The sequence below is a fragment of the Bubalus bubalis genome, chromosome 10 (genome assembly GCF_019923935.1).
Source record: "Bubalus bubalis isolate 160015118507 breed Murrah chromosome 10, NDDB_SH_1, whole genome shotgun sequence".
Taxonomy (NCBI): Eukaryota; Metazoa; Chordata; class Mammalia; order Artiodactyla; family Bovidae; genus Bubalus; species Bubalus bubalis.
In genome coordinates, this window is record NC_059166.1 from 54,946,581 (window position 1) to 54,973,299 (window position 26,719).

The following is a 26,719-nucleotide window of genomic DNA, read 5'->3' on the forward strand; positions in this document are numbered from 1 at the left end:
TACTCACTGGATACAGTGTCTCTATACATGGAAGTTCAAAGAACACTAAAAGCACAAAGAACATTAAACTGTAAAAAGGTAAAGGAAGTCAAGAGCGTAGTACAAAAATTATCTAAATTGGTTTTCCTGGACTTTATATTTCCAGTTCTCACAAGTCAACTTCCCATACAGGGCTTTATTTTTCAGTAAAACTAAACCAGAATGGATAACTGCTAAGAATCCATTAGATTCTTAGCACAGAGGATGCTAAATTTTTTCCCCCAGTGAAAGCACACCCCAGCTTCCTTCTATGACTTCACTTATCTTTTCCCTAACTGTGACACAGAAAATCAGTGTGACTACTTTTTAAAATGAATAAGGTTAAAATATAAACACTTTCCAAAGTTGACTTCCAAACTAACACAAATACATGGTTAAAGGAAGACTGACAGCAAAAACTGAAGATATTAAAAGAAAATAAATAACTCCATAAGATGAAAAAAATATGCATATGTAACACAAGACCTTTAGCTCAGTTACAAACCCTGAATGAAAGAGTAATGGGAAATGGCATAAATAATTTAGTGACCTCTGTAAGCCTTCTGAAGTAATTTATCTTGATAAGATATGCTTTAATGTGGATAATTTCAAATCCATTAAGAAATAATTTAACTGTCATCATAAAAACTAAAATTTAACCAGAAGGAGGCAAATAGTTTCTCGCAAATTATACCATTCTTTTCCACAATTACCAGTAAGTATACCTTATTGATATTGGAAAAAAATATTATAGAGTCCTCATCTTGGGAAAGTGCTATTTTCATCATTCACTGTTTATAAAGTTAATCAATGAACTACTCTTCTAAGGTCCTCTAAATTCTGACCAAAATCTATGTACCTAGCCCTTCCTTCACCTTACAGTTCAGTGGTCAAGAAACACTCTCATTCTTCAAATATATGAATTGGTTCCCTTTGCCCATGTTCTCGTTCTTTTTCTCTTGGAATGTCCTTTACTTTTCTTTCTTCCTTTTTTTTTTTTGTAAAATGTCCTTTACTACTTTTTTTGTTGTTGTTGATTACTGAAATACAAGATCACCAGCTTAAATTAATCTCTTTTTGTCTTCCCACTGAACTGTTCATTCTTCTCTCATGTTATATGCCACATTTTTCTTTCCTTATATATGTATTTCTAAATCCTCTGTGGGATTGTATGTCTTGCCTCATTTGGTCATTTATTTAGAGAGGCACATTTGATCAGCTGAACTAAAATTGACATATTTAGAACTGGATGTCTAATATACTCTAAAATCAGTTTTCTTAGTAGGTATATCATGTTTAATTGAATTAACTGCCCATACTTTAAAATTCACCTAGTTTTGGATATTTAGCTGTCTCTAATTTTTTCATTATATATAATATGTTTGGATAAAACTCTTGGTGTACATTAACTTTTCCAAGGAAAGATTCTCAGGTTTAGTATTTCAAGGTTAAAGGCTCTGAAAAAAAGTTTGGCTCTTAAAATATATTACCAAAAACTTTTAAAAAAGAATTGAACTGATTACTGCTACAGGAAATCTAGGGAGTATGCGAAATCCTCAAATCACCTTCAGAATTTGACATTATTTTTAGTGTTTGATAATTTATTGGGTTTAAGAATATACAGTCTATTAATTTATACAACTTTAGTAATTTTTTCCCATAGTTTATCTGTTTTATTTCCTTCTTTTCTTCGTTTACTTATTGGAAACCATGTTTTAGTTATTAAACATAATAAGTACAACATCTAAAGATATAGATATTAACTAGTCTGTTGTATTTGTGACTAATATTTCCCTAACCTATTTATTACTTTTTACAATTCAATATAATATTTTTTGTTGTCCAAAATCTTCAAATTTAAATGTTGTCACATCTACTATTCTTTAAAACTGTCATCTTCTTTACCTTCAAAGTTCATACATAACCATTTACAGAGTGTCTGCTATGTGACTGGCAAGATCTACGTTACCTCATTTTCATTTTGTTTATGACAAATTGTAGCCCAAGGAAGGCAAAAGACTGATATGTTAGAGTGTGTGAGTCAAGATTAAAACCCAGGTTTGCCTGGATTCAGTCTTTATGCTAAAGTGACTATTTTCCTTTGAAAATGAAAAAGTCATGCCTCCAAAAATCCAATTAAACACTCAGATCTATTGTTTAATTAATTTTCTTTGATTTCACTTAAAAGTTAATATACTTTTAACATTCTTTTTATGAGGTTACAGATAGACAGCAGAATTAATAATATTAGCCTTCAGAAGGAAAGGGGGTTGATATGCCTGAGGAAAGAATAAACTCTGAGATAACATTTTACACTTATTTAAAGTAAAAAAGTAAGAGAAAGGGGGTTATTAGGCACCTGCTACTCTCTTTAGCTAACAGATATCATCTATTCCTGGAAGAGGAAATTCTAATTTTATTAGGCTATAGTGATGCTGGAAAGCTGCTAAAGCAGAAATAATTAAGGCTATCAATATTAAGTATCTGATAACTTATATCAAATCCCAATTCCTATAACTTAGGCAAAGGCTAAGGCTAACCTATGAAAACAGGAGATGGTTGGTAGATACAGATAATATTAAAAAGTCATAAAATGATACTTCAAAGTAGCTTGAGGGTACATACCATTACTGGCTTTTTCCTAGTGTTCTGATTTGCTTAATAGATATCCCTAATAACTACATTCATGAGACTTGCTGCATGATAGACCATATCTACCTGTGTGTGTTAGTCACTCAGTCATGTCTGACTCTTTGCAAACCCAAAGGACTGTAGCCCGCCAGGCTCCTCTGTCCATAGGATTCTCCAGGCAAGAATACTGGAGTGGGTTGCCATGCCCTCCTCCAGGGGATCTTCCTGACCTGGGTCTCCTGAATTGCAGGTGATTTCTTTACTGCCTGAGCTGCCATGGAAGCTCATATCTACTTTTAAGGAAAACTTTTAATATCACTAATATATGTAAAAAATTGAACCACACTGGTGTCCATAAATCAGAGAAATATGGTACAGAGTGGGTAGGAATACCCATCTTAGTACTAAAATATTTAATGCCTATTAAAGTTTTGTCCCTAAAGGAAAGAATTTATTTCATTGAGATGGAGAGTGAAACAGAATCTGAAGATTCTAATTGGAATAATTTATTCAACTTAAAATTATAATTAAAAACAATCGCTTACCCAATGAAAATGTCTGTATCCCTAATGATAAACTTCTGTGAATAAACACAATCTACTGCCGCTATTCCCTAAAGTATGTTCTATCTTATCGAAAATAGTGATTTCTTAAGAAGAGTTTCTCTGTGGGAGAGGGTGAAAATAATATGCAAAGTAAATTTCTAGAAGTAGATTACCATAATATGACATGTAATGTTTTCATTTTTCAGCTAGTTTGCAAAATAATTTCATATATCATTCCATTTGTCTCTCACAGTAAACTACTAGAACAGGTATTATTTACCCCATTATTATTCCACTTGATAGAAGAGAAAGTTTAGGTGTTTAAGGCCACAGGGCTTCTGAGGTGAAGTCAGAGCCAAAGCTTTTTGTCAATGTGCCCTCTTACTATGGGCCTCATTTGGAATTCCTGAGATGCTCCCTTCCTCTAGAACTGCAAGTACCATCCTTATAGCTTAAGTTACTCTCAGAGTACTTCACTTTCTGTTCTGTATTTTCCTGTTTCAGTGGACAATTTGGAAATAGCAGTTGATTTTGCACCTGGGAGTGAATTTGAAATCAAAGATGGGACTGCAATGAGGGGTCTTGAAATATAACTGCTACTGGGAAGAAGAGATTCATTTTCAGCTGTGATTAAGGTACAGACATAGCCTTATTATATACACACACCACTCCCCCAACTCCATGAAAAAAAATCTGTAATGAGTCTTATTTATTATTTAACAAATAAAGTGACTGTATGTTGAATAAAACTGAAGAAATGTTTTTTAAAAACCATACTTGGTGAGTTAGGAATTGAGATGGTTAAACACTTAGGAGTAAAGTATGGCTATGGGACAATAGGTATTGAGCTGTATTTCCAGCAATAGGAGTCATGAGACTAAATTTTTATGTACTACCATAGCAAATTTACCTTCTAATTTTCATGTTTTGAATACTTAATTTTCCATTTTTCAAATTCATGAGAAGAAATATCTCCTACCACCATGGTAATAGTGTCCTTAGATTGCTTGCAAGTTAATACTATTCAAGTTTAAAAGGCATTTCAAGGAATAGGAACGAACATATATCCTGCACTAGAAGAATAAACTAAAATCCTAGAGCTTTGAGAAAACATTCAGAATATCTTTTGTTATAAAATAATTTCCGTGGTGGAGGGGCCAACTGTTTTAAATCTTTCTTTAGGATATAGTTGGGCCGAAGAAATGTTCTTCCACTTAATTAAAAAAACAAAACAAAACACAAACTCAAAGCTCTAAAGCCTTTAGTAAACCACAGGTTGGGTTTGATATACTCACTTTTGAACAAACAGGATGCACTGTTTGTGAAATGGGTGGTGAAAAGGTAGACTTTGGAGTCAGACTAATTCAAATCACAGCTCCACTTACTACATGGGAGTCCCTGGGAAAATTTATTCTTTTTTCTCAGTTTTCTTATTTGTAAAATAGGGATGAGAATCCTTAAAAGACAGAATAGTGGCATTCTGTCAAATGAGATAACTAAAGTGAGAACATCTCTTCAAAAGGCAAATAAGAAAGGTAATTTTAGGGTAGCTACGATCAGCCAAATACTATATTAAAAAATATAATGGAGAAAAGGACAATGTTCCTTGAAAACATGTACTTATTAATAAATCTTGGTGGAATCCACCCTTGTTCAAAAAAATAATAACAAGTAGGTCAGGATAAAAATCAAGTATAATAAAAATATCCAAAAAAAGGTTCAATAAAATGATTAGGGGTTTCCAAGTCTACCTAACTGTAGGAAAACTCTACATTTCTCTACTTTTTTTCTTTTTTCCAGTTTAGAGTTCTGTGATTACATGTTTGGTGGTGTGGCCTTAAATAAATATCATTTGAAAATGTCTCTACATAAACTATTCCTATATGCTTTAGACTATTTAATGCTATATTTCAATTACTTATGCATATATGTCACATCAAGAGATAATAACAGTACAAACCTACATCATAAGTTGTGACCACTGAGTAAGTAATAGAAAGCAATGAAAACAGCACCTGGCTCAAGTAAACTCTTGATAAATACTGAATATTATTATCACAATGAAACAATAAACTTGTATGATTTAGAACAGCAATGACTCTCAGAATGGAGAGGTATGAAATAACCAGAAATCCACAAGGTGGCTCTCAAGGCTTGGCTTTTAAACACAATAGAGCTGCTCTGTATTTCCAAAGAAAATGAAACAGACTTATGAATGCTGACCTGACTTTTCAAAGACTCTCATAAATTCATAATTAATAGATAACTGGAAGAATACAAAGCTGCATAATAAGTGGTATGTAATAGAAAATTTTATAAAGAGAAACAAATGGATAAATTTTGTAGTTACACTGAAAGAGAATCTGACATTCAAAACAACCTGTATCAGATTATCACAGATAGAATTTAAAATATCAATGCAAAATGGTAAAATTTACAGCACAATCCTAATAACCAAATACATCTTATTAAGCTAGCAAGTACGAAGGTAAGAGCATATGTAGCAGCTGCTCAGCAAATATCAGTTCAATCTTATGCATACAAAATATTTTGAAGTTCCCACCATTTTATGCATACAGTTTTTTTTTTTTTTTTTATTAAAAACTTATTTGTATAGCTTTAAATCAAGGCAAAATTTTCTTCAAATGGGATAAAGGGCATTTTCGGTTTTGTGAGCCATAAATCTTGATAGAAAGTACTCAATTTTCCCCCCATATGTAAGGACATCCATAGAAGATAAAGGAAGGGCTCTGACTGTTTTCTAGTTAAACTAATTACAAAAAACAAACTAATTACAAAAATTGCCACCTTTGGCCCTCAGACTATAGTCTGTCCACTCTATCTAAATCATTATTTGATATGAGTAAACAAAATCTTTGGTAAATCTTTGAATACTATCAATACCCAAATAACCTACAGGTGTGCTTCTCAAACTATGATGTGCAGAAATCCTCTGGTGATCAAGCAGAAATGCAGATTGCTGATGCTAAGTCACTTCAGTCATGTCCGACTCTGTGCAACCCCAGAGATGGCAGCCCACCAGGCTTCCCTGTCCCTGGGATTGTCCAGGCAAGAACACTGGAATGGGTTGCCATTTCCTTCTCCAATGCATGAAAGTGAAAAGTCAAAGTGAAGTCGCTCAGTCATGTCGACTCTTAGCGACCCCATGGACTGCAGCCTACCAGGCTCCTCCGTCCATGGGATTTTCCAGGCAAGAGTACTGGAGTGGGGTGCCATTGCCTTCTCTGAGATAGCATAATAAGGCAACCTAATTTCCAGGAGGCAGTAAATCACAGCAGGGGTGGGGGTGCTGAGGCTTTGCCTTTCTAACAAGGACCCAGACTTTTCCAGCCCTTTGAGTATATACTGAATAGCAAGGCAGTTGTTCTGAATCTTTTTGGTCTCAAACTTGCACTCTCAAAGAGCTTTGGTTTATATTATTTACAGGGAATTCCCTGGTGGCTCACATGGCAAAGAATCTGCCTGCGATGCGGGAGGCCAGGGTTTGATCCCTGGGTTGGGAAGATCCCCTGGAGAAGGGAATGGCTACAACTCCAATATTCTTGCCTGGAAAAGCCCAAGGACAGAGGAAACTGGTGGGCTACAGTCTATGGGGTTGCAAAGAGTCAGACACGACTCTTTCATTCCTCAATGTTATGTGGCAGCATGGATGGGAGGGGAGCTTGCAGGAGAATGGATACATGTGTATGTGTGGCGGAGTCCCTCTGCTGTCCACCTGAAACTACCGTAACAGTGTTAACTGGTTATGCTGCTGCTGCTGCTGCTGCTGCTAAGTCGCTTCAGTCGTGTCCGACTCTGTGCGACCCCATAGACAGAAGCCCACCAGGCTCCCCCATCCCTGGGATTCTCCAGGTAAGAACACTGGAGTGGGTTGCCATTTCCTTCTCCAATGCATGAAAGTGAAAAGTGAAAGGGAAGCCGCTCAGTCGTGTCCAACTCTTGGTGACCCCATGGACTACAGCCTACCAGGCTCCTGCGTTCATGGGACTTTCCAGGCAAGAGTACTGGAGTGGGGTGCCATTGCCTTCTCCATAACTGGTTATACTCCAATATAAAATAAAACGTTTTTTTAAAAAAGAGCTTTTGTTTATGCTAATTACGTCTGTCCATGTTTACCCTAGAAACTTAAAAAAAACTTATCTTTAAAAGAAGAATCCATTAGACATTAACAGACTTTAGAATATTTAACTGTATTTTACACTTTAACTATATTTTAAAGAGAACTAAACATTACAATTATAATCACATAGAAAAAAGTGCTAATTGAACACATCAAGCACTGAGATCCTTTGAAAGTCAAGAAAAAAGTAAAATTATAACATGATAATTCTATAATTTAACTTATTGGAAATTAGAGACCATGGAGCCTTCATATATAAAATATCTGGCACATTATGTATTTTAGTTCTTGTATTGTTTTATCATTTGTTCCCTACCTGTTTTTCTGCATGTCCATATTCAGGTCCTTGAGTAGGTAAAAAGTAGGAAATCTGGCCATTATTCTTGGCTCTCTCTATTAGAGACATAGCTGTTCTTACAGTGGCATTTCGAGCATGTACAAATACCATCACCTAAAATAAAGGAAAACAGTGGATTTAATATTCACATTCATTAACAGATAGCTTAATATTGGTCTGGAAATCACAGTATATAAACAACTATTAACTTTTCAAAATAAACCCCTAGTTTATGAACATGTCAACATTTGCTTATTTTAGAACAAATTGCATTTGGATAAAGGCAAGTTAAATAAAAGTCAATACTATGGTTTTGTTTATCATTAATCCTAAAAAATAGGCAGACGTCAAAATGAAATTAATGGATTATATAAAATGTGAAATTTAATTTATGCATTTTTCTTTTGAAGATGTGATTCATTAGCACAATCATATATTATGAGGACAGAGTATAAAAACATACTAGAGCCTTATTCTCCCCAATCAATGAAACTGCCAGTATCATTAAGATGTTTAAGGAAACTGAAAACAATAAAGATCACTTTTCTTTGGATGAAATCGTGTCTAAGAACAACCTTTTAAAATAGAGTTTAGGGGACTGCTGGAGAAGACAAAGCTTCTAGAGAGGTATTTGGAATTTTCTGTTGTGGCAGCCTTTCTACAAAGTGACAGTGGAAATCTGAATTAGGGGAAGTTGAGTGTCTGGATGCTTCCTCAAGAGGAAGAGGATAAACGTCCTTTCAGGGATAGTAGTCAGGCAGAAAAGAAAGTAAAATCAGGGAGTGACTGGCAGTCTGCATTTGCTGTCTGTCAGGTCCTGCCTTCTCTTCTATGTGATGTTTCTTCTTTGGTCTCCACTCTCCTGTCCCCTCCCTTCATAGTTGAACCCCAGCCTTCTGAAAGAGCCATGACTAATTCCTAATTTTTGCCTCTCCATGTTTTTCTGTCAACTGTGTTTTCCCAGAAGCTGGAACTTTGGTGTTATCTCAGGCTACACATTTAGAAGGATATGTAACAGACTGCTTTCAGTCAGAAAATTAATACGCTCATGGGAGTTGACCTGAGTAAGAGATCATTTTGACCTGCATACACTTCCAACAAAAGTGAAAATGGGAAGGAGGTCTGACCAGAAAGGAGACAGAATGATACAGATCGAGAGCTCATGCTATATAATTAACCCATAGTAACCTTTGACTGTGTGGATCACAATAAACTGTGGAAAATTCTGAAAGTGATGGGAATACCAGACCACCTGATCTGCCTCTTGAGAAACCTATATGCAGGTCAGGAAGCAACAGTTAGAACTGGACATGGAACAACAGACTGGTTCCAAATAGGAAAAGGAGTACATCAAGGCTATATATTGTCACCCTGCTTATTTAACATATATGCAGAGTACATCATGAGAAACGCTGGGCTGGAAGGAGCACAAACTGGAATCAAGATTGCCGGGAGAAATATCAATAACCTTAGATATGCAGATGACACCATTCTTATGGCAGAAAGTGAAGAGGAACTAAAAAGCCTCTTGATGAAAGTGAAAGAGGAGAGTGAAAAAGTTGGCTTAAAGGTCAACATTCAGAAAACGAAGATCATGGCATCTGGTCCCATCACTTCATGGGAAATAGATGGTGAACCAGTGGAAACAGTGTCAGACTTTATTTTTTTGGGCTGCAAAATCACTGCAGATGGTGACTGTAGCCATGAAATTAAAAGACACTTACTCCTTGGAAGGAAAGTTATGACCAACCTAGATAGCATATTCAAAAGCAGAGACATTACTTTGCCAAAAAAGGTCCATCTAGTCAAGGCTATGGTTTTTCCAGTGGTCATGTATGGATGTGAGAGTTGGACTCTGAAGAAAGCTGAGCACCAAAGAATTGATGCTTTTGAATTGTGGTGTTGGAGAAGACTCTTGAGTCCCTTGAACTGCAAGGAGATCCAACCAGTCCATTCTAAAGGAGATCAGTTCTGGGTGTTCTTTGGAAGAACTGATGCTAAAGCTGAAACTCCAATACTTTGGCCACTTCATGCAAAGAGTTGACTCATTGGAAAAGACGTTGATGCTGGGAGGGACTGGGGGTAGGAGAAGGGGACGACAGAGGATGAGATGGCTGGATGGCATCACCGACTCGATGGACATGAGTTTGGGTGAACTCTGGGAGTTGGTGATGGACAGGGAGGCCTGGCATGCTGCAATTCATGGGGTCGCAAAGAGTCGGACACGACTGAGCGACTGAACTGAACTGAACTGAACCTTATACTGGGTTGGCAAAAAAAGTCTGTTTAGGTTTTTCGTGACATCGAATTGCAAAGCTGAATGAACTTTTTGGCCAACTTAATGATTCACTTCAGTTCAGTCACTCAGTCGTGTCCAACTCTTTGCGACCGCATGAACTGCAGCACGCCCGGCCTCCCTGTCCATCACCAACTCCTGGCGTTCACCCAAACTCATGTACATCGAGTCAGTGATGCCATGCAGTCATCTCATCCTCTGTCATCCCCTTCTCCTCCTGCCCCCAATTCCTCCCAGCATCAGGGTCTTTTCCAATGAGTCAACTCTTCACATTAGCCCACAATAAACTTGTCAAAGGGAATGTTTCACATATGGGATCTGATAAAATTCACAGTGAAGTAAAATCTGAGATAACTATTGTTCAAGAAACTGGAATACTTAAGTGACACTCATTTAGGGTGTATTAAAAGTAAAGGAGAATGGATATTCTGGAGAAGACCAGAAGTTACTCAACGAAAATCTCCCAAAGTGTTTACAGAGAAAATAGAACCAGCATGCTAGGTCATTTGGTAAAATTTAACATAAGTATACCACGGCCTTCAAGGACATAAAGCTGGAGTATTCACACTTTATCAGTGCTCTAAGGAATGGGCATATTTAACTCAGATGACCCGTATATCTACTACTGTGGGCAAGAATCCCTTAGAAGAAATGGAGTAGCCCTCATAGTTAACAGAAGAGTCTGAAATGCAGTACTTGGGTACAATCTCAAAAAAACCGAATGACCTCTGTTCATTTCCAAGGCAAACCATTCAATATCACATTAATCCAAGTATATGCCCAACCAGTAATGCTGAAGAAGCTGAAGTTCAGTGGTTCTATGAAGATCTTCGAGAACTAACAAGTATACCTGTGGCGGATTCATTTTGATATTTGGCAAAACTAATACAATTATGTAAAGTTTAAAAAAAAAAAAAAAAAAAAAAAGATGTCCTTTTCATTATAGGGGGCTGGAATGCAAAAGTAGGAAGTCAAGAAATACCTGGAATAACAGGAAAATTTGGCTTTGGAGTATAAAATGAAGCAGGGCAAAGGCTAAAAGAGATTTGCCAAGAGAATGCACTGGTCATATAAAATATCCTCTTCCAACAACACAAGAGAAGACTCTACACATGGACATCACTAGATGGGCAACACTGAAATAAGACTGATTATATACTTTGCAGCCAAAGATGGAGAAGCTCTATACAGTCAGCAAAAACAAGACCAGGAGCCAGCTGTGGTTCAGATCATGAACTCCTTATTGTGAATTTCAGACTTAAATTGAAGAAAGTAGGAGAAACCACTAGACCTTCAAGTATGATCTAAATCAAATCCCTTATGATTATACAGTGGAAGTGACAAATAGATTCAAGGGATTAGATCTGACAGACAGAGTACCTGAAGAACTATGGATGGAGGTTTGTGACATTGTACAGGAAGCAGGGAACAACACCATCCCCAAGGAAAAGAAATGCAAAAAAGCAAAATGGTTGTCTGAGGAGGCCTTACAGATAGCTGAGAAAAGGGAGAAGCCAAAGGCAAAGGAGAAAAGAAAAGATATACCCATTTGAATGCAGAGTTCCATAGAATAACAAGGAGAGATAAGAAAGCCTTCCTCAGTGATCAATGTAAAGAAATAGAGGAAAACAACAGAATGGGAAAGACTAGAGATCTCTTCAAGAAAATTAGAGATACCAATGGAAAATTTCATGCAAAGATGGGTTCAATAAAGGACAGAAATGGTATGGACCTAACAGAAGCAGAAGATATTAAGAAGAGATGGCAACAATACACAGAAGAACTATACAAAAAAGATCTTCATGACCCAGATAACCACAATGGTGTGATCCCTCACCTAGAGCCAGACATCCTGGAATGCGAAGTCAAGTGGGCCTTAGGAAGCATCACTACGAACAAAACTAGTGGAGGTGATGGAATTCCAGTTGAGCTATTTCATATCCTAAAAGATGATGCTGTGAAAGTGCTGCACTCAATATGCCAGCAAATTTGGAACACTCAGCAGTGGCCACGGCACTGGAAAAGGTCAGTTTTCATTCCAATCCCAAAGAAAGGCAATGCCAAAGAATGCTCAAAATACCACATAATTGCACTCATCTCACATGCTAGCAAAGCAATATTCAAAATTCTCCAAGCCAGACTTTAACAGTATGTGAACCGAGAACTTTCAGATGTGCAATCTGGACTTAGAAAGGGCAGAAGAACCAGAGATCAAATTGCCAATATCCGTTGGATCATCAAAAAAGCAAAAGAGTTCCAGAAAAACATCTATTTCTGCTTTATTGACTATGCCAAAGCCTTTGACTGTGTGGACCACAACAAACTGGAAAATTCTTCAAGAGATGGGAATCCCAGACCACCTGACCTGCCTTCTGAGAAATGTGTATGCAAATCAAGAAGCAACAGTTAGAGCCGGACATGGAACAGACGGGTTCCAAAACGGGAAAGGAGTACCTCAAGGCTGTATATTGTCACCCTGCTTATTTAATTTATATGCAGAGTACATCATGCGAAATGCCGGGCTGGATGAAGCTGGACTCAAGATTGCTAGGAGAAATATCAATATCCTCAGATATGCAGATGACACCACCCTTATGGCAGAAAGTGAAGAAGAAATAAAGAGCTTCTTGATGAAAATGAAAGAGGAGAGTGAAAAAGTTGGCCTAAAGCTCAACATTCAGAAAACGAAGATCATGGCATCCGGTCCCATCACTTCATGGGAAATAGATGGGGAAACAGTGGAAACAATGTCAGACTTTATTTTGGGGGGCTCCAAGATAACTGCAGATGGTGACTGCAGCCATGAAATTAAAAGACACTTGCTCCTTGGAAGAAATGCTATGACCAACCTAGACAGCATATTAAAAAGCAGAGACAGTACTTTGCCGACAAAGGTCCATATAGTCAAAGCTATGGTTTTTCCAGTAGTCATGTATGGATGTCAAAGTTGGACTATAAATAAAGCTGAGAGCCGAAGAATTGATGCTTTTGAACTGTGGTGTTGGAGAAGACTCTTGAGAGTCCCTTGGACTGCAAAGAGATCTAACCAGTCCATCCCAAAGGAGATCAGTCCTGAATGTTCATTAGAAGGACTGAGGCTGAAGTTGCAACTCCAATATTTTGGCCACCTGATACGAAGAGCTGACTCACCGGAAAAGACCCTGATGCTGGGAAAGATTGAAGGCAGGAGGAGAAGGGGATGACAGAGGATGAGATGGTTGGATGGCATCACTTACTTGATGGACTTAAGTTTGAGCAAGCTCTGGACGTTGGTGATGGACAGGGAAGCCTGGTGTGCTGCAGTCGTGCTGCAGTACATGGGGTCACAAATAGATGGACATGACTGAGTGACTGAACTGACTGACTGAACTTATTTTCTGATAACTAATGTGATTTGAAAAGAAATATGATCATAAGCGTATTTCTGAAGGGAATGATAAAATGTATTTCAGTAAGTTTCATGGATACTTAGAAAATTTTTTGATTTCCTTATTTTCAACCACCACTGCCAAAAAAAAAAAAAAAAAAAACCCAAAAAATAAATCTGCTTTTCATAGGCTTTCTAGCTTTCTGAGGAGTCATCTTTACCTCAGAGGATGCCAAAGATATGTTGACATTATGTTCATTATGATATTTTCATAATTCCTGACATAAATTGTTTAATACTAATTTAGATAGAATATTCTGTTAACCATAATGCTGTGCTGAAGCTTCACCAATTTATAATCTGTCAAATTCCACCATCTTGTCTTCTTAAAGGTAAGGGCATTTCAACTATGAATTTCTTTTTAAAGGGTAAGTAAGGCAGACTTTTTTCTTTTATATAAAAATATATTTGACCACACATAAAATCTCATTTACCCCAACATTAAATTTTAAGAAACTCTCAATTAGAATGAAGTTATATTTTATTATTTTATTTACTTAAATTACTTATATTTTATTAATTTGCTTAAACATTTCTGGGCATGCAGTCACTACCAACCCCTGAGAAAACTGCTATGAAAAAGAGACAAAGTCCCTATCCTCATAGAGATGGGAATCTTGTGTGATGGATTCAGTTCAGTTCAGTTCAGTTGCCCAGCCGTGTCCGACTCTTTGCAACCCCATGAATCGCAGCATGCCAGGCCTCCCTGTCCATCACCAACTCCAGGAGTTCACTCAAACTCAAACTGGATTAAATAAGCACAAAATATTTTTTTTTAACTTAATATATATTTATTGGCCATGTGTGTGTAAAATACTGTTGAGAGACATAGGAAAATAGATAAGGCATGGTCCCTTCTATACAATTTAAGGAGGGAGATAAAACTGGAAATAATTTAGGGAACCAATCCAAAAGACAGATGAAGTGTGGATAACAGCAATGGTAAACATGGAGCTAGTTGGTTTGTTTTTTTTTTTAGTTGGTTTTCCGTATTCATCTTTGCCAAGATGCATACACATACCTACTGAGTGCCAAACAGTGGCCAAAGCACCAGGGAAACTATGAAAAGTATGTCCAAAGCACCAAATTGGAGCTACACTGTTATGGCAAGATAGAATCACTAGGAATTGACCCTTCCTGGGTGTAGAAGCTGGGTGCAGTCTGCATGGAAAAAGCTATGGTAGTCTATAGAGTATTTAGCCCTTGTGGTTTTAGTGTGTTAGCTTGAAGTAGATTCTCTTTCAAAGTTTCTTACACTGAGGCCCAGGGGCCACTTCCTCAGAATTACTGCTGGGGCTTGTTAAAATAGATTTCTCAGTCCTTTCCTAAAACTGACCTGAGTAAAAATATCAAGCGGTAGGGGCTAAAAACTTAATTATTAACAACTATTGAGATCACCACTGTATTACTGTGTGAAAACAGTTAATGATTACCACCAACTTAGTTTTCTTTTTCTAAATTAAAAGGAGTTCAAAAGGAAACATAAGTAAAATCACCACTACAAAGATTCCCTAATAACCTATCTTTATTTACCTATACATATGAAATATCAGATATTATTAAGATATGTTATATAATTAGTATTGCCCCAAGGTCATTTTCCAGATGGGCAAGAGTTTTAGAATACAACAAGATTTCTATTCTCTATAACTCAAATACCATATTATGTAAATCCTGTTAAAATAACAGATATGGAAAACATAAGGGAAAATAAAATATGACCCTAAATCTTCATTAATTATTTCAGTCTGACTTGTCAATATATCATTTTGCAAATTGTCTTCTACTGCAGCCAAGAGAAATATTAGTTACAACTTAAAGTAGCAATTTCTTTTTATTAAAGAATACATCATGTCTTGTTCAGTAAAATAAACTCTTTTTCTTTTAAGAATTTTCTGTCTAGAGGCTTCAATAGAAGCCATTACAAGGTTTTGGGTCTCTATAAACATACTTGATTTTATGGTTTGCTAATTTGGTTAATTAATTTAAATAGGCTCATATGAAAATGATAACTAACAGAGAGGACAGCACTGTTTCATTTAACAGAAATAACTCCAAATTAATCTTAGAAACACTGCTGGTAACCAAACAGCAGTTAAATGGGCATGTGTCATTAAAATAAGATTAGAAGAGTAGATTCAAGTCAATAATGCTGATAAGTTTTAACTGTTTTATTGAACTGCTTATGTTTTTAACTTGGGGTTTGTTAGGTTAATGGAATTAAAAATATTTTATATACTTATTTTTAGTTTAAAAAGCCATTTAAGAATGTACCAGGGAATCAGTTCTGGACTAGGAAAGAAAGTATGTGAATTTGAGTTCTGGTTCTGTTATTTGACTTGTCAAAGAAACTGTTTTTCAAATAAGATGCTGATTAAAATTAATGAAAAGTAAAAGTTCAGACAACAATCACTCACAGTACCAAAATGCTAAAGTAACTGATACTGTTTCAGTGTATTCAAAGGAAAGAAGGACATATCATCTTAAAAAGACAATTCTACTTTGCAGTTTGTTAAATAGCAGTGTGAATGAGAACACATTATTTTATCTCTGACCCTCATTTCCTCTATGACATAGTTACTAGTGTCACAAGATTACTGTAAGGATTAAAGGATATCCTGTAAGTGAACTACTACATTTAATAAGACAACAGTGCTCAAATTTTAGAGAGGGAGAGGGTGGGAAGATTTGGGAGAATGGCATTGAAACATGTAAAATATCATGTATGAAACGAGTTGCCAGTCCAGGTTCGATGCACGATACTGGATGCTTGGGGCTGGTGCACTGGGACAACCCAGAGGGATGGTATGGGGAGGGAGGAGGGAGGAGGGTTCAGGATGGGGAACACATGTATACCTGTGGCGGATTCATTTTGATATTTGGCAAAACTAATACAATTATGTAAAGTTTAAAAATAAAATAAAATTAAAAAAAAAATTGAGAACCATCAAAATCACCTGGCAGGCTTATTAAAAATACAAACCATTGCTCCTTCCCTCGATACCCTTTCTATAAGTAAGTCTGAGGCAAGACAAGAATTGGCACTTTTAACAAGTTCAAAGGAGATGCTAAAACTCTTTGTATAGGAATTTGGAGACCTTTAGTCAAAGCTGGTAAGTATTAACACCATGATAAAAGTAATAAACATTAATAAAATTAATTTGACCCCAAAGACCAAAGGGTTAGATCAGTGAATGAGTACTATAAATTGTCACCTATATAAACATTTATTCCTCATCTACGCAAGTGCGTGCATATCTAACACCATGTGCTTGGTGCATGCATGCTCAGTAACGTCCAACTTTCTGAGACCCCTTGGACTGTATAGCCTGCCAGGTTCCTCTGCCCATGGAATTTTCCAGGCCAGAATACTGGAGTGGGTTGCCATTTCCTCTTCCAGGGGATTTTCCCAACCCAGGGATTGAACCTGTGTCTCCAGCACTGGCAGGCGGATTCTTTACTGCTGAGTCACCTTGGAATCCCCATCTCACACCACAGAAAATAATTAAAAAGAACACTTCAACAACCTTGGAAGGGTGTTGTGCCAGATGAACTAGGAATAAAAGGAGATTAACAGAAATATTTAAGCCTGAGATTATTTTACAACGGGAGGAAGGCCAAAGATTGACTGTAAAATCTTGAATGAAACTCTCTTCCCTAGACATTTCCACTAAGAAGGAAGAATCAACATAACTGAAAAAGATACAACAACATGGCAGATAGATGTCCAATAGGAAATGCTGCTGAGAAATATAACATTCTGTAATATATGGTATTGGCTATTGCAGTGATTAAAGAATAAGGCTTGAGGGTGAGGAAGTTTATGTCATGGTGTTCATGTTAGGACTCTAACCACCATAGCCATTTATTTGTTTTGCTCTCAATTCTTCCTAACATTCTTAACCCAGGATCCTCAAGAGAAATAAGCCCCAATGATCTAAACAAACAGTGATTCTAAAAATGTGTCCCTAGACCAAGAGCATCAGTATCCTCTGGAAACTTGTTAAAATTACCAATTAATAGTATCACCTCACATCTGAGCCAAAAATGAGGAGGATGGGACCAAGCAATCTGGTTTTATAAGTCATTAATAAGATGAATGTTAAAATTTGAGAGTCCAGGGAAATGGCAGCCATTGGAAGTAAAAAAAAAAAACAAAAAACAAAAACAAACCCCTAAACCTGTCCTCTGTGCATTTAAAATGATTCTATAAGTACTATCTTTAGGAGAATGGAGAAAGTAGCCAAATCATTTTCTATGATGTATAGTCTGAATGAGGAGTGCCACTGCAGATAGATTTCAGATTTATATACCACAAGGGCAGGCAGGCAACAAGATCATTTTTATTGCTGTGATTATATTAACTTATCTGTGATATCAAGTAAATGTAATTTTAAAAGGCTTCATTCTGATTGCTGTGAATCAGTTTTCATTTTAGTCCTGCCAATACTGACCAGTTGAAGACACTGGTCATCTGAAGATCTTTTTCACATCTATACTAAGTTTCCTCATTTATTTTTTCATTTGCAATAGTATTCCTTTACTTAGAAATACCATAATTTATTTAACCAATCCTTGTTGTATTTACGTTGTTTCTAATCTTTTCTTATTTAAAGTAATGCTGTAATAAACAACTCTGTATACAAGTAATTTCATATGTTTGTAGATATTTTCCTAGAAGCTAAATTGTTGGGTCAGGTATATATGACAATTGAACTATGTCTCTATTTTGAATATTGTCTATTTTACTATTGGGCATTTTTGCTTATTATTTTTTAGGTGCTCTTACAATATAGAAGATAGTATGTTTTGTCTTTTTTTCTACATTGCAAATATTTTGTTCTAGTCTATGCTTTATCTTTTGACTGTTTATGATATCTTATTTAGTATGGAAATGGTTATATTTTTCTTTAAACCTGTCAGGATTTTCCCCTATGACTACTGGGAAATTCATAGGCAAGAAAGTTAAAATAGTCATCAACACATGAAGAGGTACGGGACTTCATTAGTACAGTGTGGCTCTCGAAATCCAATGAAGGGCACAAGAAGAACTGGATTTTGTTCTTGTACACACACACACACACACACACACACTCATGCACATGCACAGGTCTGCAAAGATATCTACAGAGATATCCATAATACAGTGGTACGTAAAAAAATTAAATTGAAAAACAATTTCCATAGCATATTTCGGAGTATATTATAAAGTGTGTGTGTGTGTGTGTGTGCATGTTTAAAAAGAGACATATATGAATGGACACCCACAAAATTAATTAACTCACAAATGAAAATAGGATGGGAGTATAAAAAGATAATCTTTTCTCTGTATATCTTACATTACTTGTCTTGCCCACTGAAACAAGCCTTAAGTTTTATAAACATATAAATTATATTGAAAATCAGTAATGATCAATAATGGGGTTGCAAAGTATATTTATGATATACTACTGTACTACTATATTTGATGTGATTATTTTATTGGTAAGGGATTTATAGCATCAAAGTAAAAACTTACAGAACACATATTTAATAATGGACTTTTAAAGGGTAGTGGTTGTACTTTTGATCAAAAAGTTTTAGTTTACCTGGAAATGCTTTAGGAATAAAAGAGAGACATGCTTTAGCAGAAGAAAATTAATAGTACTTCCTAGGAAAGTATAATATACAGAGGTCAAAGGCACAGAGAAGACACCAAATCCATATGGATTTGGTGAATACAGGCTCTAAGTAGAAATGGACATTAGACAGATGAGCAATAATAGTTGGAAAGGTAAAACATAACCACATTATGACTGTATACAATAAAAAAATTCATTCAAGATTCAGAAAAAAATGATAAACCACTGAAAACAGTCAGTTCCGTTCAGTTCAGTCACTCAGTAGTGTCCAACTCTTTGTGACCCCATGAACTCCAGCATGACAGGCCTCCCTGTCCATCACCAACTCCCACAGCATACCCAAATTCATGTCCATTGAGTTGGTGATGCCTTCCAACCATCTCATCCTCTGTCGTCCCCTTCTCCTCCTGCCCTCAATCTTACCTAGCATTAGGGTATTTTCAAGTGAGTCAGCTCTTTGCATCAGGTGGCCAAACTACTGGAGTTTCAGCTTTAGCATCAGTCCTTCCAAAGAACACCCAGGATTGATCTCCTTTAGAATGGACTGGTTGGATCTCCTTGCAGTCCAAGGGACTCTCAAGAGTCTTCTCCAACACCACAGTTCAAAAGCATCAATTTTTCGGCGCTCAGCTTTCTTCAAAGTCCAACTCTCACATCCATACACGACCACTGGAAAAACCATAGCCTTGACTAGATGGACCTTTGTTGGCAAGGTAATGTCTCTGCTTTTTAATATGCTGTCAAACTAAGATCATGGCATCTGGTACCATCATTTCATGGCAAATAGATGGGGAAACAGTGGACACAGTGGTTGACTTTATTTTTCTGGGCTCTAAAATCACTGCAGATGGTGATTGCAGCCATGAAATTAAAAGACGCTTACTCCTTGGAAGGAAAGCTATGACCAACCTAGACAGCATATTCAAAAGCAGAGACATTACTATGTCAACAAAGGTCCGTCTGGTCAAGGCTATGGTTTTTCCAGTGGTCATGTATGGATGTGAGAGTTGGACTATAAAGAAGGCTAAGTGCCAAAGAATTGATGCTTTTGAACTGTGGTGTTGGAGAAGACTCTTGAGAGTTCCTTGGACTGCAAGGAGATCCAACCAGTCCATCCTAAAGGAGATCAGTCCTAGATGATCATTGGAGGGACTGATGTTGAAGCTGAAACTCCAATACTTTGGCCACCTGATGCGAAGAGCTGACTCATTGGAAAAGACCCTGATGCTGGGAAAGATTGAGGGCAGGAGGAGGAGACAACAGAGGATGAGATGGGTGGATGGCATCACCTACTCGATGGACATGGGTTTGGGTAAACTCTGGGAGTTGGTGATGGACAGGAGGCCTGGTGTGCTGCGGTTCATGGGGTCGCAAAGAGTCAGACGTGACTGAACTGAACTGAACTAGGTTGGTCATAACTTTCCTTCCAAAGAGTAAGCGTCTTTTAATTTCATGGCTACAATCACCATCTGCAGTGATTCTGGAGCCCCTAAAATAAAGTCTGACACTGTTTCCACTGTTTCCCCATCTATTTCCCATGAAGTGATGGGACCAGATGCCATGATCTTCATTTTCTGAATGTTGACCTTTAAGCCAACTTTTTCACTCTCCTCTTTCACTTTCATCAAGAGGCTTTTTAGTTCCTCTTCACTTTCTGCCATAAGGGTGGTGTCATCTGCATATCTGAGGTTATTGATTTATCTCCCGGCAATCTTGATTCCAGCTTGTGCTTGTTACAGCCCAGCGTTTCTCATGATGTACTCTGCATATGTTAATTAAGCCGGGTGACAATATACAGCCTTGATGTACTCCTTTTCCTATTTGGAACCAGTCTGTTGTTCCATGTCCAGTTCTAACTGTTGCTTCCTGATCTGCATACAGATTTCTCAAGGGGCAGGTCAGGTGGTCTGGTATTCCCGTCTCTTGAAGAATTTTCTGCAGTTTATTGTGATCCACACAGTCAACGGCTTTGGCATAGTCAGTAAAGCAGAAATAGATGTTTTTCTGGAACTCTCTTGCTTTTTTCATACAGAGTACTTAAAAATTATTTTTATGTTAGACAAAGATTTTAAACAGGGCCATTAAAAAGTATGTCATCATCATGAAAATAAAATGTGTTTTTATAAGGAATATATATTACATGATGACAAAAAAAATATGACTCAAGTTAGTGTAAAAGAAAAAGGTGGATAAAACACTGGAAAAACCTAAAGATGATTTTGGAACTGTAAAGTGAAAGAACGATGGAGAGGACATTTTAAACGGGTAAGGGTATTAAAAGGAAAAGGAGGGCCATGTTGTTTATGAAGAGTGAAGATGAATGAGAAAGTGTTAATACTTAGGGAATGTTCCCTGAGAAACAGTGTGATTGTTTAAGACAGATCTTATAAAAGGGATTTAGCTAGAGCAATCAGAGAAGAAAAGGAAATAATAGGAATCCAGATAGAAAAGAAGAGCTCTCACTGTTTGCAGATGACATGATACTGTACATAGAAAACCCTAAAGATAGTATCAGAAAATTACTAGACCTAATCAGTAAATTTAGCATAGTTGCAGGATATAAAATCAATACACAGAAATCATTTGCATTTCCATATGTTAACAATGAAAAATCAAAAAGAGAAATTAAGGAATCAATCCCATTCACCAGTGTAACAAAAAGAATTAAATATCTAGGAATAAACTTACCTAAGGAGACAAAAGAACTATACACAGAAAATTATAAGGCCCTGATGAAAGAAGTCAAAGATGACATAAACAGATGGAGAGATATTCCATGTTCCTGGGTAGGAAGAATAAATATTTTGAAAATGACTATACTACCAAATGCAATCTACAGATTCAATGCCATCCGTATCAAATTACCAAGGGCATTTTTCACAAAAGTAGAACAAAAAATTTCACAATTAATATGGAAACACAAAAGACCCCAAATAGCCAAAGCAGTCTTCTTTCTTGAGAAAGAAGAATGGAACTGGAGGAATCAACCTTCCTGACTTCAGATTATACTACAAAGCTACAGTCATCAAGACAGTATGGTACTGGCACAAAAACAGAAATACAGACCAATGGAACAAGATAGAAAGCCCAGAAATAAACCCATGCACCTACAGGTACCTTATTTTTGACAAAGGAGGCAAGAATATACAATGGGGCAAAGGCAGCCTCTTCAATAAATGATGTTGGGAAAACTGGACAGCTACATGTAAAAGAATAAAATTAGAACACTTCCTAACACCATACACAAAGATAAACTCAAAATGGATTAAAGACCTAAATGTAAGATTAGAAACTATAAAACTCTTAGAGGAAAACATAGGGAGAACAGTTGATGACATAAATCAAAGCAAGATCCCCTATGACCCACCTCCTAGAGTAATGGAAATAAAAACAAAAGTAAACAAATGGGACCTGATTAAACTTAAAAGCTTTTGCACAGCAAAGCAAACTATAAGCAAGGTGAAAAGACAACCCTCAGAATGGGAGAAAATAATAGCAAATGAAACAACTGACAAAGGTTTAATTTTTGAAATATACAAGCAGCTCATACAATTCAATCCCAGGAAAACAAACAACCCAAACAAAAAGTGGGGAAAAGACCTAAACAGACATTTCTCCAAAGAAGACATACAGATGGCTAAAAAACACATGAAAAGATGCTCAACATTGCTCATTATTAGAGAAATGCCAATAAAAACTACAATGAGATATCACCTCACACTGGTCAGGATGGCCATCATCAAAAAGTCTACAAATAATAAATGCTGGAGAGGATGTGGAGAAAAGGGAACACTCTTACACTAGTGGGAATGTAAATTGATACAGCCACTACACAAGATGGTATGGAGATTCCTTAAAAAAGTAGGAATAAAACCAACATATGGCCCAGCAATCCCACTCCTAGGCATATACCATGAGGAAACCAAAACTGAAAAAGACACATGTATCCCAATGTTCATTGCAGCACTATTTACAATAGCTAGAACATGAAAGCAACCTAGATGTCTATCAACAGATGAATGGATAAAGAAGTTGTGGTATATATACACAATGGAATAATACTCAGCCATAAAAAGGAATGAGCTTGAGTCAGTTCTTATGAGGTAGATGAACCTAGAACCTATTATACAGAGTGAAGTGAGTCAGAAAGAGAAAGATAAATACCATATTCTAATACATAAATATGGAATCTAGAAAAATGGTACTGAAGAATTTATTTACTGCACAGCAATGGAGAAACAAACATAGGGAATAGACTTATGGACATGGGGAGGAGGGAGGAGAGGGTGAGATGTATGGAAAGAGTAACATGGAAAGTTACATTACTATATGTAAAATAGATAGCCAACAGGAATTTGCTGTATGGCTCAGGAAACTCATACAGGGGCTCTGTATCAACCTAGAGGGGTGGGATGGGGAGGGAGATGGGAGGGAGGTTCAAAAGAGAGGGGATATATGTATACCTATGGCTGATTCATGTTGACGTTTGACAGAAAACAACAAAGTTCTGTAAAGCAATTATCCTTCAATTAAAAAATAAATTTAAAAAAAGAAAAAAGAAAGGAAGAAAAGAAACTCATACCTACATGGAGGGAGATGATGTTACTATTATGATTAAATTAAAATAATAAAAATTTCCCTGATGTGTCCAGGTACAAGTGATACTTTATTCTTTTTGAGCATCCAAAGAATTCATACGTTCCTCTCTTAAGCATTTATTACTGGCTTCCCAGGTGGCTCAATGGTGAAGAATCTGCTTGCCAATGCAAGATATGCAGGTTCAATTCTTGGGTCAGGAAGATCCCCTGGAGAAGGAAATAGCATCCCACTCCAGTATTCTTGCCTGGGAAATCCCTTGGACAGAGGAGGTTGGCGGGCTACAGACCATAGGGTCACAGAGTGTTGGACACAACTTAGCAACTGAGCACAAACATTTTAAAGTATTTTTGTGCTCGATTTAGCTCCTCTGTGTCTGCGATCATCTAACACTTCCATGAGAGGTACTGGGGATGTAACAGTGGATGATCCTAGCACGTGTTCCTGTGTTCACAGAGCTAATACCCAGTTACTATTATGAATTACTGGAGTGTAGGAACATGGCACACACAGAAACTGCCACTCATTACATGAACAACTATAGGAAGATGCAGCTTTAAAAAAAAAGAAATAAAAATGTAATCTAGAAATTAACTGGGGTCCTCTGTTAAAGCTGGTAAATTCCTTAGCTTAAAGGTCATGACATTCCAAGTTTCTTCATTATTGGCTTTGGGTGTCATCTCTCTAAATCCTTCCTGTTGATCACAGCCTCCATGCATCTGTATCAATATGTTCCCAAGCCTTTACCCATGTTTTACTTTACCTAGTTCTCCTGCCAACTTTACCTGGGGAAATTCTACAAACCTTTAAGGCCCAGTTCTAAATGACACTTCTCCAATCTCTCCAGAGAAAAATGTCACTTCTGTGGCACTTTGTTCATGGTTGTGCCCTGTGTAATCTGGAGATGTACATAGATCTTTCCATTATTGTTAATAATTACCAGGACTAATAATAAAATATTTATTAAGTACTTACTATGTGCTAGGCCCAGCACTAGCTGCCAGCACAGTTATCTAATTTACTATTAACAACACAATTAGGTAGGCAATTCCATTAGTATTTTACAGGTGAGAAAACAGAAGCTCAGAGTTTTAATAACATGCTACTCCTTCAGGAGCAGACTGGGAATTAGCCTCAGATATGATATTCCAAAGTCTATTTTCTTTCTGACAAGTTCTAGTGCCTCAGTGGGTGTGGACTGAGGGTATGTTTACATCTTACTAATTTTGAGGTCTCCTTGTGACCCCCCATGCCATTCTCCCTGCTATCATCCAACCAGCAATACTCACAAGTGATTGCTGAAATTCCAATGCTAAAAATGCTCAGCTTTCACAAAAAAACACTTATTTTTAGCATATTTTTGAGCAGATATGAATTTTTTTCTTTTCTTATGTCTTTATTTTTTGTTTACTTTTTACAAATGTGGTGTTGGTTTCTGCCATACAACAACACAGATCAGCCATAATTATACATATATCTCCTCCTTCTGAGCCTCCCTCCCCTCCGCACCACCCCAACCTCTGTAGGTCACCACAGAGTGCCAGACTGTGCTCCCTGTCTTATACAGCACCTTCTCACCAACTATCCATTTTATACATGATAGTGGATGTATGTTGATGCTATTTTCTCCATTCCTCCCACTCACTCCCTCCCCATTGTGTCCACAAGTCCACTCTCTACATCTGCATCTCCATTCCTTTCTAAGAAGAGATGGAAATTTATAAGTTTATAAATAATAATAGGATGTAGGCTGAGTTAATACTTTCACTGATTGTTGTTTAATTGCTAAGTCATGTCTGACTTTTTTGCAATCCCAGGGACTATAGACCATGAGGCTCCTCTGTCCATGGGATTTCCCAGTAAGAATACTGGAGTGGGTTGCCATTCACTTTCACTGATATCTTTTATTAGATATACGGTATAAATCTAACTTCCAATTACTCAATCAGATAATTAATTTTCCTGGATAATTTATTTAAATTTATTATCAAATGCTCCATTGATATTTAATAACTGAAATTGTTACTATTAGTTTTTTGATACTGTTGTATCAGTGTATACAGTTGATCACTGAACAACGTAAGTTTGAGATGGGCAGGTCCATTTATTTGAAGATTTTTTTCAATATTAAATACTACAGAACTACACAATCCATTACTAATTGAATCCTATGCAGAACCACTGATCTGGAGGAAACATGTATATAAATGAAGCAGGTATTGGGAGGGCCGTTTAAGGTATAGGTACATTTTTGACTGCAAAGAGGGTTGGCGTCCCTAACCCCCAAATTGTTAAAGGTCAACTGATATTTTAATGCCATTGCAAAGTTAAAAATTCAAGTTTTAAAAAGAATTCATAAAATAAGCTATTCTAAGAGCATCTTAAAAAAAAATATTCTTGACTTTGAAGTCAAAAAGTTCCTAAATCAAAGCTAACTACATTTACAATGAATCAAATTATTCAGATTCATTAATTAAAATAATATCTAACTGATGGATATGAGTAAAGAAAGCATTTTTATATTTTCTAACAGTAGAAAATTTGACAATTCCCTGATGGCCCAGCAGGTAAAGAATCTGCCTGCAATGCAGGAGACACAGAAGACATGGGTTCAACCCCTGGGTTGGGAAGATTCCCTGGAGGAGGAAATGGTAACCTACTCCAGTATTCTTGCCTGGAGAATTCCATGGACAGAGGAGCCTAGCAGGCTACAGTCTATACTGTCGCAGAGTTGGACATGACTGAGTGACTAAGCATGTATATTTGGATTACTATATATAACAGTTTACTGTTACTATGTAACAGTAAAACTATTACTAAAAATAGGGGTAAAATAATAAATTTTAAAATTCTCTATTTTATTAATCATGAGTATAACAATTAGCATTTATCATCAGATATTCCTGCCAACCAGTTGCATTACTATATATATATATATATATATATGGCTGTGCTGGGTCTTAATCATGTACTCACGATCTTTTAATTCTGGCTTGTGAACTCTTAGTTGTGGTATGTGGGATCGAGTTCCCTGACTAGGGATTGAACATGAGGCCCCAGCACTGGGAGTACAGAGTCTTAGCCACTGAACCACCAGGGAAGACCCA

At 36.7% G+C, this 26,719-nt stretch overlaps 1 protein-coding gene across 2 annotated transcripts in view; it reads right to left on the bottom strand.

Annotated features, from left to right (window-relative positions):
• Positions 1-26,719, bottom strand: part of ASCC3 (activating signal cointegrator 1 complex subunit 3) — a 339,061-nt gene that overhangs the window by 139,630 nt on the left and 172,712 nt on the right. For both annotated transcript variants that reach the window (XM_044924341.1, XM_044924342.1), the window contains one exon: positions 7,652-7,786. In XM_044924341.1, the coding sequence (XP_044780276.1) occupies positions 7,652-7,786 (135 nt within the window). The remainder of the gene's footprint in view (positions 1-7,651; positions 7,787-26,719) is intronic.